We start from the raw sequence: 16394 nt of genomic DNA, 5'->3' as shown, positions 1-16394 counted from the left end.
TTAATGTGAAGAAATAAACCACAATTGGTGGTTGGTTAAGATGGTAATGAGAAATATCATTCAAACATGAGGTCTAGAGTTCGTACCTCATTGTGTTAATTTTTGGTTATCAATGACATGGCATACCACTTGGTGAGTGAATGATGTGGCGCAAAGGGAAGAGCACTACGTGGCACATAGACGTTTTCCATAAGAGCAACTCCAATGGTTGGCTAAATCATATTATAGCTTGTAATGCCATATCAACTTTTTAAGCTACACAATTCCTAGCTATTTTTTACTCCAATGGTTGGCTACTTGCCACTTATTATTTTGTACGTGTAAAACATCATTTTGGTTTTGCCATTTTTTTCAAGCTAATTAGCTCTACAAAGCTAATTTGCCTAACAAAGCTAATTTAGGACATGTGCACCAATGGTTTAGCTACTAGCTTAACATTTATAATATTTGCAAGCGAGTCCCTATAAGAAACAATTGGAGTTGCTCTAACGCATTTTAATATATTAGTATAGATTGTCGACAACTGAATAGCTAGTCGGAATTGAAAGTACAATGCATGTGCCGAATTTATTACAGAGTAGAATTTTACGTACATAAGACGAGTTCCAACAAAGGTAGATCGAGGAGTAGGAAACATATTGCAAAAGAATTAAGGCTTCAAAGTTTTGGGGGTAAAAATATCTCCTTGAGAATGTGCTTTCTGAGACCAGGGAAATGAATGTTGATGAAATAATCCTCCCAATCTATGCTTTTCATATTTAACTCAAACACTTTCCTCTCTTCCTTGGACATTTTCCCAAACAATTCTTGACTGTTTTTGTTACTGAACCTAGGCAAATCAAAATCATGATTAGAAATCCATGCTAATTAACATTATCTTCTAATCTTTTTTCTGACAAGAATCTTCTCATCTATCCAAATTACTTTCTTTTTTTAAGGTTTCTTATTTTGAATACTTTGTGTTTCTTAATCCATTTTTCTCAAAGTTTGACGATGGAAAAAGAGAAAACAAATACCGTAGTACAACATATAGTGTAAAGAGTAAACATAATATACATGCATCAAAATGTATAAGTTACTTCCTTGATACTTCTTCTGATCCGTTTGACTTTTTACACTATTCACACATAACGTAGTTTGACGTACTGACTCTAGCGATTTACAATAACCAAATTTTATATTAGTGATTTAAAGTGGATTCATCTGAATGTATATTTTTAAAAGATATATCAACTTATTTATGATTTATAATTATTAATAATTAGAGATTTAGAGGCATTATAATGGTTAAAATTATGCTAGTCTATAGCGAAAAGAAGGAAGGAAGTAGTACAATTTACCTTGATGGGTTGAGCATTGTTCCCTTATAGATAGCAGCCATGCGAACAAGCTTGCTATGCAGCTTAACATTTGAAGGCTTATTAGCATCCAATCCAAACAATACATATTCATCAATTGTTGTGAAGAATTCCATTTCTTTGACTCCTCTTATTAGTTCTCCTCTTGAATCTTTGAGGGGATGCAATGTAAAGTAATTGCAACAATATTCAAATAACTTGTGACAAAAGAGTGGGTTTTCCGTAGATGAAGAAACATGGTAAATATTTATCCCGGGTTTCCCTACAATACCATGATTCGCAATGGCTGCCATCATAGTATTTACGACCATGTCAACTGGTACCTATAACACGTGAACATACATTAAAATCGCATTAGATTCATTTTATAAAAAATGAATGATGTTCTTCCCACTTATTGTAGCTACGTTACACATATTAAAGAAAATGAATAAAATAAAACGTAACGGTCAATAGGTGCTTGTAATAGCCTTTTGATTGAGGAAAGAGAGACCGAACATGAAAATATCTCACAAGTCACAACATAGCCGGAACCAATTAAGTACGAAATATAAAGTATGAAATCTTTATTAATTATTGTCTTTAATAAGTTTTTTTAACTTTTGAATTATCTACCTAATCAATTAAGTGAAATTAACCATATTATCTTGATTATTGATGGAATAGAATAGGAACATTTTGTAAACCAGACTACTCTATATGTATAATATTAATTCAAAGAAATAACATCAAAGGGGTGGTGGCGCATTTGGCTAGCGCGTAGGTCTCATAGCTAAGTTGAGTGATCCTGAGGTCGAGAGTTCGAGCCTCTCTCACCCCAAACTTTTTTTGTTTTTTGAACAAAAACGGGCGTTCATCCTACCTAATGAAAATGAATATAAAAATCCCAAACTATTTTGTTTTTTGAACAAAAACAGGCGTTGATCCTACCTAATGAAAATGAATATCAAAATACAGAAATCGAACATGGAAAATAACAAGGACATATATAAGTTTTTGTATTTACGATACTCACAATGTCTAGAACCGCTAAGGGGTCTCCCGTAATTCCTTGAAGTTGTCCTTTTCCGTAAGATAAGATGATCGGATCCATCACCCTGTATCCTTCAATCCATCCAGGGAATGGCTCTTTTAAACTGCTTTCGACCAAAGTCGGGCGGATGATAATCATTGGTAATTTTTCTCTGAACTTGGTTAATACCACTTCTCCCATAGCCTTTGTTAGTACATAAGTGTTTGGCCATCCAAGATTTTTAGCTCTGTTATTTTCACAACATGCATTAATAATCGTCGATCAAACAAGTACGTAGTAATTGATTTACTTCGTGATTGTAATATGTAAAGATAGATTTGACAGCCGTGAAAAACAAAGTGTTGTACGTACTGATTCAAAATCAAAATGGAAAAGAGTGAGTACTCCCTATTGGTTTATGTCTTACCTTCTCATACCAAACTTAGCCATCTCTATTTGCAATTTATCCTTTGGTATTCCAGATGCAAAATTTGAAACCATCTCTAATTCAGCTTCGATGTCTAATTCTGCTCGAGTTATAAAATGTGGCATTTTCTTCTCTGGTATGCGTCTTTCTTCCATGAATATGGGATTTTCCATAATAACTTCATATCTCGTTTCAACATAAGCTATGAAAACCACAAAAACAGGCCATTACTTTTAGGCTTTGTTATATTCGACTTATTTCTGACAAAATAAGTTCAGATAAGTTCATATAAATATATAATATAAGTTCAGCAAAAAAAATATAAGTTTTTTTCACATATTTTCACGCACAAATAAGTTTATTTCAGACAAATAAGTTCAAACAAAATAAGTCAAATAGAACGGAGCATTAGTATACAACTATACGTCTGTACATGCCATGTAAACGCATCACGCAAGTTTAGACAAAATAAGTCAAATAGAACGGAGCATTAGTATACAACTATACGTCTTATACATGCCATGTAAATGCATCACGCACATGATCACAATTTTAAATTTGCGTGGGAAGCTTTATTATCATATGAATCAAACTGACGGAAGTTCCTTCTTTTGTTAACTTACTAGGAAATGACATGTACTCGTTTGATTGGATAAAAGTTGAGAGACTACATGCATATCCTGGGAATAGACATATGCATTATGACTTACTTAAGGGAGAATAGGTAAGACCGTAAGACACTTCTCATGTTCCACGACTCCCACACTCCCATGATTTTGGTTAAAGTTATATCTGATATCAAAATTTACTTGTTCATCTATACTATAGCAATTCAATACACATGCCAAATCATGACAATTGACATTTGCATACCAGTTGAAACCTGTACAAGAAGGCGGAGTTTCTTGCAATTCATCGCGTAGCCCAGAAGTTTTGAAAGTCCTCTCACGTTCACATCCAAAAGCACATCATACCTATTAAACAAAATAGAGTGTATAGTTCGATAATTTTTATCTCTAATCATGCATGTTAAATTTAAATCATGATTTTTTTTTTTTTTTTGACTGCAATTCATAAAAAAGTTAATTTACTTCTTATTGAGGGTATACTTCCTCCGTTTCAAAAAAATTGCAACACTTTTAGTTTTGCTACTATTCATACACCAATTTTGACCATATATTTTTACTAATTTATTAAAAGCAAATGCCGTCAAGTAATATATCATTCAATTCATTTCATTATAAACTTTCATAATATTAAATTTTAAGATTTGTAGGAAGAGATGATTAGAGATAATTAGGGTTCAAGTAGTATCTTGGCAAACGTGATAGTTAAAGTGTTGCAATTTTTATGAAACAGATCGAGGAAGTATATTGTAACAAATTTAACAAGATAGATTTCTCATACGTGTACTCTTTCTTTACGGATAAATTGATTAAGGCTGCGTTCTATTCACCTGATTTCCACTTATTTTTCCTGAACTTATCTTATCTGAACTTATCTGAACTTAACTAAACTTAACTGAACTTATCTGAACTTATTAGAACTTATCAAAACTTATTTTAGTTATAAATTGTACTTGGCCAACCCTTATTTTCCCTGAACTTATCTTATCTGAACTTATTTGAACTTAACTGAACTTATCTGAATTTATCTGAACTTTTTTTCCTGAAATAAGTGGAAATAAGGTGAACAGAACAGATCTTAAGCTAAAGATTAGGGAACAATACACCCTTAAATATTTTTCACCATTGTTCAGAAATTCCTCGGTCAGAAATTCCCATGGACAAAAAGTTGTGACGTAAAATAAAAAAATGAGATTTGCAAAAGAAATGGTGTATTTGTGTTGGAAATATATTAATGACGTCATTTGTCAGTTATTTTCACCAGAAGTTGATTCAGGGTTGTAATTTAAGTGTAAAATAAAGTTTTAGATTGTATTTTGGGAAAATGAAAGTTTGAGGTTGTAATTTATAAAGGGGAAAATATATAGGATTATATTTGACAAATTTTCTATATTAAATTATTAACAATGAAGTACTTCGAATAATATTAGTATATTGTTATTTGTTAAGCCGACACGAGTGTACCCTGCGAAACCTGAGCAAAATCTGATGTAAATAAAAATTCACGTGTTCTGCTCAATCAAAGCTTAGACATTTCATGAAGGTCGTGGGCCCAGTACTCGTAGCATGCATGATTTGTGTTTTTACCCCTAAAAAAATCGAAAACTTATTTTTTAAGAATACTATCTAAAAAATTAAATTACTTCGTTTATTTTACCACCTAAAATAAATTAAAGTTTATTTTTAATCACCTGAAAATGAAAAAAATAGATGAAACCTAACATTTGTGATATTTTCTCTTATTCCACAATTTGATGTAGTATTTAACTCCCTTCTCTTTCCCGACTTCTTTCTCTTCTATGAATTTACGTAATTTTGTCTTCCATTAATTCACATAATTTAACAAAATTTAATGGCAGTAAAGACAGAAGGGTGAAGGAGTTAAAGAAAATTGTAGAGAGAGTGTAAAAAAATGGAGAGAAACTGAATTAGTGGATCCTAGATAACAGTTTCATCTATTCTTCCTTTTTTTAGGTTGTAAACCAAGTTTAAATTATTATTTTAAGTGGTCAAATCTTTGTTTTTAGGTAGTAAAAAGCAATTTCTCGGTTTTTATAGGTAATAAAAATTAATTTATCCTTAAATAAAATAATCTTCGTTTTATGTGGTTAAAAATAGATACAAGTATTAAGTATACAACTTCATCCAAAATGTAAATAAATAGTTAAGTTCATTTCATTATTCTGTAAAAAAAAAAAATCATTTTATTAAGACAATACTTCGTATAAAATTAGATTTGACTAAAAAAATTAAAATTGAATCAGATCATATATTTTTTTTACTTTTGTTTTATTATATTAGAAAATTAAATATTAACATGTGTAATTACGTAATTCACAAGTTTTGGTTTTGTTTTGATTTCACAAGATTTGTTCTTATTTTGATTTTGACAGTTTGTACTACATGTCTACTTATATTTAAGCATTAACATATGTACGTAATTACATAATTTACAAGTTTTTCCCCATATTTTCATTCACGAGGAAACTTTTCCTTATGCGTGAAAGTGTTGTGATAGATAAAGTCATAAAGACCTGACTAATCAACCATATACAAAATACTCCCTCCGTTTCTTTTTGTTTGCTACGTATTCATTTTAAAGTGTTTCACAATGTTTGTTACTCCATCAGTATTTATTTAAGAGATATACTTGCCTTTTTCGACCGTATTTATTTAAGAGATACATTTGCCATTTTTAGTAACTTATCAACCCCACTATCTAATTAAATAATATATCTACACCCCACCTCCATCCCCCGCTCCGTAAAATGACATGGTCCCCACTTGTTTTTATTATTAAAATATCTACTCAATCTCACTTGTTTTATTACTTTATTTCATTCAAATTTTTTTCTTAATACCCGGGCCCGGCCAAGTGTATCTCTTAAATAAATACGGAGGGAGTACGTGGGAAAATCTTTCCTTTTATAAACTTATTATACTATCGTTTTTTTTGTCATGTTTGAATTTTAATTGGTCCAATTTTTTCAACTCATTAAATATCTTTGCAATTTTCCAAATATGTTAATTTAGCAATCTTTGTGTTTTTCCATTATTGGTTCATTTTGATAAATAAAACAATCTTATTGGTTGTAAATGATTAGTGGATTAACGAAGAGGCAAAAGCAATTCTGCGTGTCTCCCCTCTCTCCCTTTTTTCTCTCTCTTTTTAGGGTTTACAAAAATTAGGGTTTTCTAGGGCGGAAATAGCCAATTTTCTTCGGATATTTGGTTATTTCCGCCCCTTCTCTTTTAATTCTGTTGTGTTTTTGCGTTAGATCTCAATAAAACTACATAGTTTCATTGTAGTAAGTACCCCTATGGTGGGTTTGTTTGTTTCAGTTTAGTAAGTACCCCTATGGTGGGTTTGTTTCTAGTTAATTTTTGTGTGTTTAGTTTAATTCAGGTTGTTTCTTTGGTAAAGATTTACGCGGGATCGAAGAGGATGTCAATCTTTCGACTACAATCATACGAATCAGACGGAAATCATATTTGTCACGGCTACAACAGATCTATAGACCCCCTCGTCAATGAAGGCTGTAAATCTCAGCGATATAAAAGAGGGTATACAGAATGTTTGATATATTACGATCGTAGCTATGGTGAAAGGAAGTTTTTATTTGATTCGATTGTTATGTATTTGTTAGATTTAAGTCTTTATGTAGATGTCGTATGACTTTTTATCAATGAATTAATTTGTTTATCAACAAAAACAAAAAAAAATGATTAGTGGATTGAGGTTTTACTTGAATTTATTTTTTTAATAAAAAAGAAAAGGAATTTTTATTATACATTAATAAACGTGCAAAAGTCCAAACGTAACAAACAAAAAGAAACGGAGGGAGTACTTCGTATATATCTATCTGGATAGTTTGATTAGCCCAAGTGAACCGCTCTGATAAAGAAGACTTAACTATAATTAAAATAATAAATAAAGACCTAAGTAGGTAAATTTGTCAAAAAAGACCTTTTTATAACTAAAATTTTGCGAAAAATGATCTCATATAATTTTTTTTTGTAAAATCACACCTTAATGTAAAAAAATTTGCGAGAAAGGACATAAGGGAAGTTTATGGCATTGACTGAGCTTTTTCGGCCATTGATTTGCACGTGTGGCCTTAAGTTGGCTAAAGACACTGATTTTCCCGAGTCTTGAATTTTCAATCTTGATTTTATTTCGATTTTTTTTTTTCAACTTTAGGTTTGAAAGCTTAAAATTTTGGAGGAAAATTGGGTGCGGTTAGCAAAATAAAGCCACACGTATATCTCACGTGCAAGTCAATGGCCTGAAAAGCTCAGTCAATACCGGAAACTTACTTTTGGTTGTCTTTCGCAAAAAAAAAAAGTTACATTAAGGTGTGATTTCACAAAAAAATTATATAAAGTCATTTCTCGCAAATTTTGGGTTATAAAATTTTCTTTTAGCAAATTTGCCACCTAATTATATCAAATTGTCATCGATCTAGAACAATATTGTTGGAAAAACAATGAATTAACTTACTCCGTACTAACCTTTCATGCCATTTGGTATTGCCAACACAATTTACGATGACATTTAATTGGTCCGCAATGAGACGAGCCAGATCGGCATCCATGCCAAGACCAGGATCGCTGAAATTTCCAACAACAGGAACCAGTTTGCTCTTCATGAACTCATTGTATCTTTCTCCGTGTTCATCTTTCACCCGCTTAAATAGTTCGCAATCTATTATCTATTCACATCAAATAATAAATAAACTTTGTCATATAATTAAGTATATTATGTAGGAACAATTCACATGTGGTTTTCAACTAGACCTGTCAAAATTCGATCCGAACCCGACCCGAATATACTGGGTCCTGAACAAGATTTTGTGACCCGTAACCCGATTTTATCTGAACCCGAACAACCCGAAAAGTAATGGATCAAAACCCGTCCGAATCCGTTTTGGACCCTACCGATTGAAAACCATTGTATTTATAGTAATAAATGAGATTATGAGAAAATTTAAGCATAATAAACACGTTGTTTTTACTATTGTTGTGTGTAATATGATTTTAATTTGAATTATACGCCATTTTATGGTTGAAGTTGACTAAATATAAACTTGTGTAGGAAAATATGTGAATTTGTGCCCATATTTTGTGTATTTATCACCCAAATTAATGCAAATAGGATGCGTATTTTAAAATCTCTCAACACTTTGGGTCGACCCGAACCCGGAAGTTTTGGGTTCTTGAACAAGCATTTGTAAACCCGAACCCAAAAGTGACCGACCCGATTCAACCCTAACCCAAAAATAATTTTTTACAATCCGACCCAATTGACCCGTTTGACATGTCTACTTTCAACCCATACCATTTTTTCTTTTGTAAAAAACAAATTTAACTTACTTCAGTTTTAAGTCTTTGCTCGGCGGCTTCAGCATTTTGAGCTCTCATCAAGAGGTAAACCTTTTGAACCTCCGGAACTTCTCGCAGCAGCTTTTCAATAAAAACTGATAAATGATAAACGTGTTAAATGTTAGCAACGTTTTGATTTATTTTCACTAGCTTAACGTAATTTGATTAACCTTTTAATTCAACACTTTTGAATAAACTTAAGCTCCCTTTCTTTGGCGGAAAATATTTTTCTGGTAAATAATTTTCCCATTTTTCTTTATTTGTTTTTATTAAGAGTGAAAACAATTTTCTCAAATGTGAAAATCCACTTTAACTAGGACAAAAACAACTTTCATTTTAAAAAGAAGGAATGTCAAATTTTTCTCTCTAATCCCTTATACTATGTAGTATTGTATTTTTTTTTCTCGATCTCCTCTTATATTTTTTTTTAAAATTTATAACTTATTAACTTTTCTTATCAGGAACATTATTTTCCCTTGATGTTCCCTTGAAAATAATTTTTCTTTGAAACAAATAGAATCTTAATTATATTGACCAAGGTATAGTAATACATTTTCTTAAGAATGATCCATGTTATTAGTGCCAAATGTATGTACGTAGTACACAATAGGTCAATAGCTAGTACTCCGTACGTCACATGTCTACAATTATTAGGCGTGGTGGTTTGCTTAATCAATCAAGCTCGGGAAGATGATACTTAAAACATGAGATCGTATTATTCAAACTATATTGATTATTTCCCAAATGTGTAACTTTAAAAACAGCGCACACACAACACTATACGTAGTACAAGTAGAGAAGGTGTACCTTTGGCTATGAAACCAGTGGATCCAGTAATGAAATAGTATTTGTGGCTAAGGAAATTGATGATTCCAATGCCATCAACGTTTGGGTGGTTCAAGTTTGACGACGACAACATGATATAAAAACGTGGTTTGTGAATAACAAAGGAGGAAGCTTAATTAGAAGATGGAAGTGGGAAATACCCCTTGTCCTACATACATCATACATCATACATGATACATATATATAGGGCAACAGGATAAGAAACAATAATGCAAGATCAGTGCTGTCATGCACTCATGCTTGATTGAGATTTTATTTTGCTCGTGGGTTTTACTTCCTTTGTTTAGAAATAGTTGTATCATTTTCACTTTATCACTATTCATATACTACCTCCGGTTTTAAAGATTTTTACGGTTATTATTTGTATAAATATTAAAACAAAAGTAAAAAAATTGGTTGAATATAATAAAAATATGGATAAATGTGTAAAAATGTGGGTGAGTGTAAGAAAAAAATGAATAAAATAAGATAAAGTAAGTGGAAGATTGTAAATATTGTGGGACAAGAAGGGTAAGGTATAATTTTTCATGTCCAAAAATAAAATAAGAAATATTACTTTTAATAATCCAACCTTTTGACGATTTTCCAAAATTAATTCAACCTTTTGATTATTATTTATTAATCTAACCTTTATACCTTTTTAACTTTTATAATAAAAAGGTTGGATTCATATAGGAATATCGTCCAAAGTTTGGATTATTAAAAGTAATTTTTCCAATAGAATAAAGCAAAGTGTAAAAAATATTATGAAACGGACTAAAACGAAAAGTCTAAAGATCATTTTGAAACAAGGTAGTATTAACTTTGACTCTCTTTTTACACATATATAAAAAATAAATGTTATCATACAAAAAAATGGTTGGATGAGTCTCAATGTCTATACATTTCAAAGTATCAAAAGAAAATATGTGTACTAGCTAATAGATAATTAGATATATTAACGGTTAAAGGTGTGTGTTAGCAAACGTGAAAGTCAAAGTGGTGCAACTATTTCTAAACAGAGGAAGTATATATGATTTGAGATTCGTTTGGATACACTTAATACTCATACCATGTTCTTTTGAACTGAATTCGATTAAATATTTCTAAACTGAACTAGATTAAATGTTTCAAAATTGACTAGACTTAACTTAATTTAACTCAACATAACTGAATATATTAAACTAAATCGAAATGAATATTACTGATCGAATGAAATAAATGATGAATATTGAATAACAAATACTCCGTAATAAATAATAGAAATCAATAATTATAATAATAAATTATAGTCATTAATAATATGTAATAATAAATTATATCTAAATAATAATAGTACTACGTATATTACTAAATAATAATCTATATGTAGTCTACACCTAGTATTTTAAAAGGAAAATCATGGATGAGTAGATGACATTTGTCACCTCATCTTTAATCCATACTTTTTTTTTCTAAAATTTTCTTTTGTTTTTTGTTATTCGAAATTTTACCGTTTCAACACCTTTTCCGCTTCTTTTTCCTCATTCAATATCAATTTACCATTTAATACATATATGTTCATTCAAGCTCTTCCACTCCATATTCCTCTTTAACACTCAATATTAATTCACCATCTAATTTAGATATTTTTTTTTCAACTTTTAAATTCCACCTCTATATAAGTCATATTTTCCCACTAAAACCACAAGCCCTCAATAAAATTAGTATTTTAAAATACGGCTTAACAACCACTATGAACGGGCTCAAAAGCTAGTAATAATAATAAGCTACACTGAATTGAAAAATAAGCCTTGAAACTGAAATTAAGCTAAAAAGAACAGGACCTTACATCGCAACGACTATTTACTTTTTATACTCGTGTATATCGATCGAAATCCTTCTTGTATCTAGGTATACCTAAGCATTGTTTTGTTCGACTTTATTTTGACTTATTTCATAAAAAATATGTTTAGAAAAGTTCAAATAAGCTAAATTAAGTTCAGATAAGTTCATATTCCGTATAAGATAAGTTCAGAAAAAATAGGTTTATTTTCATACATTTTCACACAAAAATAAGTTTTTTCAGATAAAATAAGTTCAGACAAAATAAGCCAAATAGAAGAAATCTTATAGCAAGGTTTAGTCAAGGGTTACCTTTCTCATTTGATTAATTTTGCTCATTTGAAATGAGTAAAACTTTTCAAATGGGCAAAAAAGTATGTAACTCTATATACGTACATGTATCCGATTGGGAGTGGGTGTAATAGTTATCAAAAATGAAATTGTAACTTCTAAAAAAATACGGGATGATTGTATGAAGTTATCAAATAGTAATTGAGGTTAGCATGAGTGGTTAAGAGTCTCTTGCTCCTTAACCAAGATCTCGAGTTCGAGCCTTGGGTATGGAAAATATCTCAAGTGGGAGGGATGATGCCTATCGAGATACCCATGCAAACTCCGCGGGAGATTAGTCCACTCGCCAAAGGCGGTGGGAACTCTTCGTAGTAGAATCAAATAGTAATTGTAACTCTTAAAAATATTATTGTGCGAGTATTATTTAATTTAAGTAAGGGGTTACGAGTACTTAGACACTTTTGAGCTGAACTTAAATGTAACACCCCGACAATTCTCTCTTTTCTAAAATAATCTTTTAATATAAAACGTAGAGAATTATCAAGGCATTATCGCCCGTGTGAAAACGTAACGGATTATTCAGAATTTTGCAGCGGAAAACATAAAACTAACTGTAGGTTTATAAATAATCGATTACAGGTTTAGTCCCAAAAATCATCCAACGAAAATAAAGAAATATAAATAGTACGACAAGTTTAAAGTCCCAATTAACAAACCCAAGTTAACTTAGCAAATCAAACCTAAATACAAGCTCTCTATTCCCGATCCCAATGATGCAACATCTTCAAACCTGCAGATGGACAATGCTTATTGATCCTTAGAGACTGCTCACCAAAGATTGGGTCATCACAGGATCAATAAGGCATAGCCATGATCAACATGCACAAGCAAAAGCACGTAATCAGCAAAGCTGAGTACTACATACTAAATCAATAATAATCCTAACATGATTCTATTAAACGAACGATCCTAACATGGTACTAAATAAAACATAAGCAAGGATAATCAAGATATATCGACTTGAAGACTATATTTGACTGAACTAGACCTTTGTATCATTAACATTATTTTAATTGAAATAGTCAATGGACTGAGTTGTCTACTAGAAACTTCTTTTTCTTCACTAAGGAAGACGAGGTACGGTCGCGACTCCGTAAACCCCAATGACCTGCGATATCGAGGGACTTTTAAATAAAAATAGAACCGGTGATCAATCCGGCCCCAGAAAAAGCCATAGGCTACCCATGACCCCAACTCCTGATGTCCGTCACTTTAGACGTGCATAGTCTAAAGCTATTGCTACTCATTTTCACTTTACATGACTTAACTTTTAATACTTGGTTATGACCCATCGAACATAAATATTATATTCTACAAGTAAACACAACTTCTTTTATCTTTGAATTAAACCAGTGATCACAACATTCAACCAAGAGCCAATTCCAACTACTTTAATCCGTCCTTTATCCATATTTAAAAACCTTTATTAGGTATAAGGTTCAACTACCAAACAAGGTCCTCGGCCCTTATAAAGTAGTGAAAATCTAAAGAGGAACAACGATCAATAAAGATCTAAACCAATATTAAATAATATAAAGTTCCACAAAACCAACATGCTTGCATCAATATTCCATGCTAACATGATTCAATTCTTATAAATAAAGTTCTATGCTCAACGCATTAATTCAACTACATTGAACATGAAATTCCAACATAAACAAGTTCATAAATATATTCATCATATTCTCAATACAACACACATCCAAGCACACGGTATGTACGTACCTTGTGTAAACAAACTGATAAGTCACTTTAACGAATTCAAAAGTCGCCTACAAAGAATTCTCCGCCTAAAAACAACCAATAAAATTCCCCAATCAATATCCAACAATTTACAGCAATATTAAAGTACTCTAAATACATCCTAAACATATTTTGAACCATCCCCAATATCGAAACTTAACTAATTAACCTCCAAGCATAATAACTATTAAACTAATGATCCCAAAACGTTCTAAACTCCAATAAAACATCCCTTTTAAAATTTCCAGCAATATAAAATAATTTCAAACGTCCACAAAATATAATCAACGTTCTTAAAATCATGAAAATAATAACTTTAATAATATATAATCATTCTATTATGATTTTATAATATTAAAACCTTACAATTCATGCTTTAAATACTAAAAACTCTTATTTCAATTTGATTATGTAATATGAAAATTAAATTATTAATTAAGCATAATATATAATCTGAAAATCTAACTTAATCATAAAAACTTATAATTTATATTCAAGAAACATGAATTAAATTAATAAAACTTCATTAAAACTCTAACTTAAACGCAATTAACAAATCTGAAAATGATTACATTAATTTCAACAACATATAATTTGAAATTTCTAACTACATCATCAAAACTTAATAATTTAAATATGAAAACACTAATTAAATTATTAAAACATTAATATTACATTAATTAAATTAAAGGGTAAAGGATTAACCAAAACAAGGAGAGAGAGTGGCTGGCCGGCGGAGGTACGACGGCAGAAGCACTGGTGGCCGCGGGTTGGGCTACGCGACTGGTGTTGGTGGTTGCACGTGGTTGCGGTGGTGGTTGCACGTGGCTGAGCAAGAAACAAAGAAGCAACGAGTGGAAGAGTTCCACGAGCGAGAGATGAAGGAGGGCGGTGGTTGGTCCTTTAGGGGGCGGCGACACAGTGGGGGGTGACTGGTCGACGTCGGCGGCAGAGGTGCTGTTCAAGTAACAAGAACACAAGGCTTAAGGAGGAGAGCAATAAAACGGGAGAGAGAGAGAGAGAGAGAGAGAGAGAAAAACGAAAGAGAAGAGGAGGGGGAGAGAGTTACCGGCGACGACGGAGAGGGACTACGACGGAAGAAACGCCGGCGGTGGAGGCGGCGTGGACAGCTGCAGCAACGTGAAGCAGGGGAGGGATGGGTTCACGTGGTTGCTGAATGAGAGAATGAGGGTTTTTGAGGTTTCTTGTTTTTTTTTTTTCACGTAAATCAATTTTGGGTAAGGGTTTGGGTTCCTTTTTGGGTTTTAATGGTTTGGGCTTTATCCAATTGCGCTAGGAGTAGGATTTGGGTTGTTGAATCCAAAATGGTTAAGATTGCTTCCTAATTTCAATCGAACGGAAATTTCGTAATTCGAATTCGTTTTAACTTAAAATTCTAAAATCATTTTCAATTTCGTAAACCGTTGAAAATATTAAAAATGTAATAAATAAATATACGTTAATTATATATTTATTACTAAAATTCATAAATTCTATTTAAATAAAAATAATATACGTTAAAATATATTAATAAAATTTATAAATTTACGGGGGATTACATTAAATGAATGTTTTTGAACTAATTTAAGTTCACTTAACTTAACTAATAGCCCCTAAGAGTATGTTTAGAAAAGAGGAACTATATTCCAATCTCAGATATGTTTTGACAAAAATATATCAGATCAGAATAAGTTTAAATATGGTACTCATAAGTTCAATTATGGTACTCATAAGTTCAAAAATGGTACCCAAAAGTTCAAAAATGGTACTCAGAAGCTCAAAAATGGTACTCAAAAGTTCAAAAATGGTGTTTATTTCTCAAATATGGTATTGAAAAGTTTTTAAAATTATGGTGCAATTACCACTGTGCCCTAAGATATGTGTGAGAGAAAGTGAAACCATGCAACACCAAATGAAAAACCAATTTGATGCAAAGAGCTAGTGCTTAACATATGGCAAATGAGGACCAAATAATATCGATTTTTGTTTGTTTGTATAACTGCAAAAAAAATGGTGAAAAATGTTAGGTTATGATACATATGACAATTCATAAATCATGCGGAAAAACCATAAACCCAGGAAAACATATTATTTACACATAATCATTTAGCATAGATTAGATGCATACTCTTTGTTGCGTGCCTTCCCTAGCTGCGCCCGAACCGAACAAGAACAAGTCTTTAGGACTCCAAGTGTCGTCCCTCCGTAGATAGTCCACAGCACGTCCGGATCCGCCTTAAGATTGACCAACTAGAATCGCCCTTAAGGTACTATTATTTTCGGCACTTTATAGGCAAATGTGTGACTGAATTTTTCTCTCAAAACTCACTTTGAATACTTTGAAACTTGTGTTATAAATTGTGAGCCCTAGCCTCATATTTATAGCGGTATGGAAAGGGAATCGAAATCCTATTCAGATACAAATTAATTAAACCTAGAATTCTACAAGAACTCTAATTTAATTAATTTATCAAATAGAATTAGGAATTTAATCATTAACCGAACTCTGCATGTTTTAGGAAACGTGCACGAAGACAAACACTTGCACACACACGCACGGCAGCCACGATGGGCCCCATGCGTGCGCGCGAGCAACAGCCCACTCAGCGCCCGCGCGCGCTGCGTGTGTTGTGCGCGCTGTGCGCGCTGCGCGCTGCGCGCAGCCTGCTGGGCCTGGCCTTGCGCTGGGCCTGGCATGGCTGTTTGTGCGGCGCGCTTGGCTTTGCTGGGCGATGGCCTGGCTTCGTGCTGGGCCTCGTCCGGCAGGCCTCGTCCGATGCTTATTCGTACGATGCGCTTCCGATTAAATTTTCCGATTCCGGAATTCATTTCCGATACGAACAATA

General features: G+C 32.2%; 1 protein-coding gene and 1 non-coding gene across 2 annotated transcripts; one reads left to right on the top strand and one right to left on the bottom strand.

The window, feature by feature from the left end:
* Positions 1-541: 541 nt before the first annotated feature.
* Positions 542-9813, bottom strand: LOC110794794 (fatty acyl-CoA reductase 2, chloroplastic). The gene is made up of 8 exons (XM_021999756.2): positions 9613-9813; positions 8797-8900; positions 7936-8135; positions 3671-3771; positions 2798-2999; positions 2374-2617; positions 1341-1681; positions 542-829 (listed from the first exon to the last, which is right to left on the bottom strand). The coding sequence occupies exons 1-8, from the start codon at positions 9722-9724 to the stop codon at positions 658-660; spliced, it is 1476 nt and encodes a 491-aa protein (XP_021855448.2). The 5' UTR covers positions 9725-9813; the 3' UTR covers positions 542-657.
* On the top strand, positions 2092-2178 carry TRNAM-CAU (transfer RNA methionine (anticodon CAU)). The gene is given in 2 exon segments: positions 2092-2129; positions 2143-2178. It is a non-coding gene; the product is annotated as a tRNA-Met (tRNA).
* Positions 9814-16394: the final 6581 nt, after the last annotated feature.

This window comes from Spinacia oleracea, chromosome 6, assembly GCF_020520425.1.
Source record: "Spinacia oleracea cultivar Varoflay chromosome 6, BTI_SOV_V1, whole genome shotgun sequence".
NCBI classification, from domain to species: domain Eukaryota; kingdom Viridiplantae; phylum Streptophyta; class Magnoliopsida; order Caryophyllales; family Amaranthaceae; genus Spinacia; species Spinacia oleracea.
This window is presented reverse-complemented; position numbering and strand designations above follow the sequence as displayed.

Coding starts and splice junctions, on each gene's coding strand:
- LOC110794794 (XM_021999756.2), bottom strand. CDS start 9,724: ATGTTGTCGTCGTCAAACTTGAACCACCCAAACGTTGATGGCATTGGA. Junction 8,136..8,796: donor AGCAAAGACTTAAAACTGAA/GTAAGTTAAATT, acceptor TGATGTGAATAG/ATAATAGATTGCGAACTATT. Junction 1,682..2,373: donor CCTTAGCGGTTCTAGACATT/GTGAGTATCGTA, acceptor CACGTGTTATAG/GTACCAGTTGACATGGTCGT.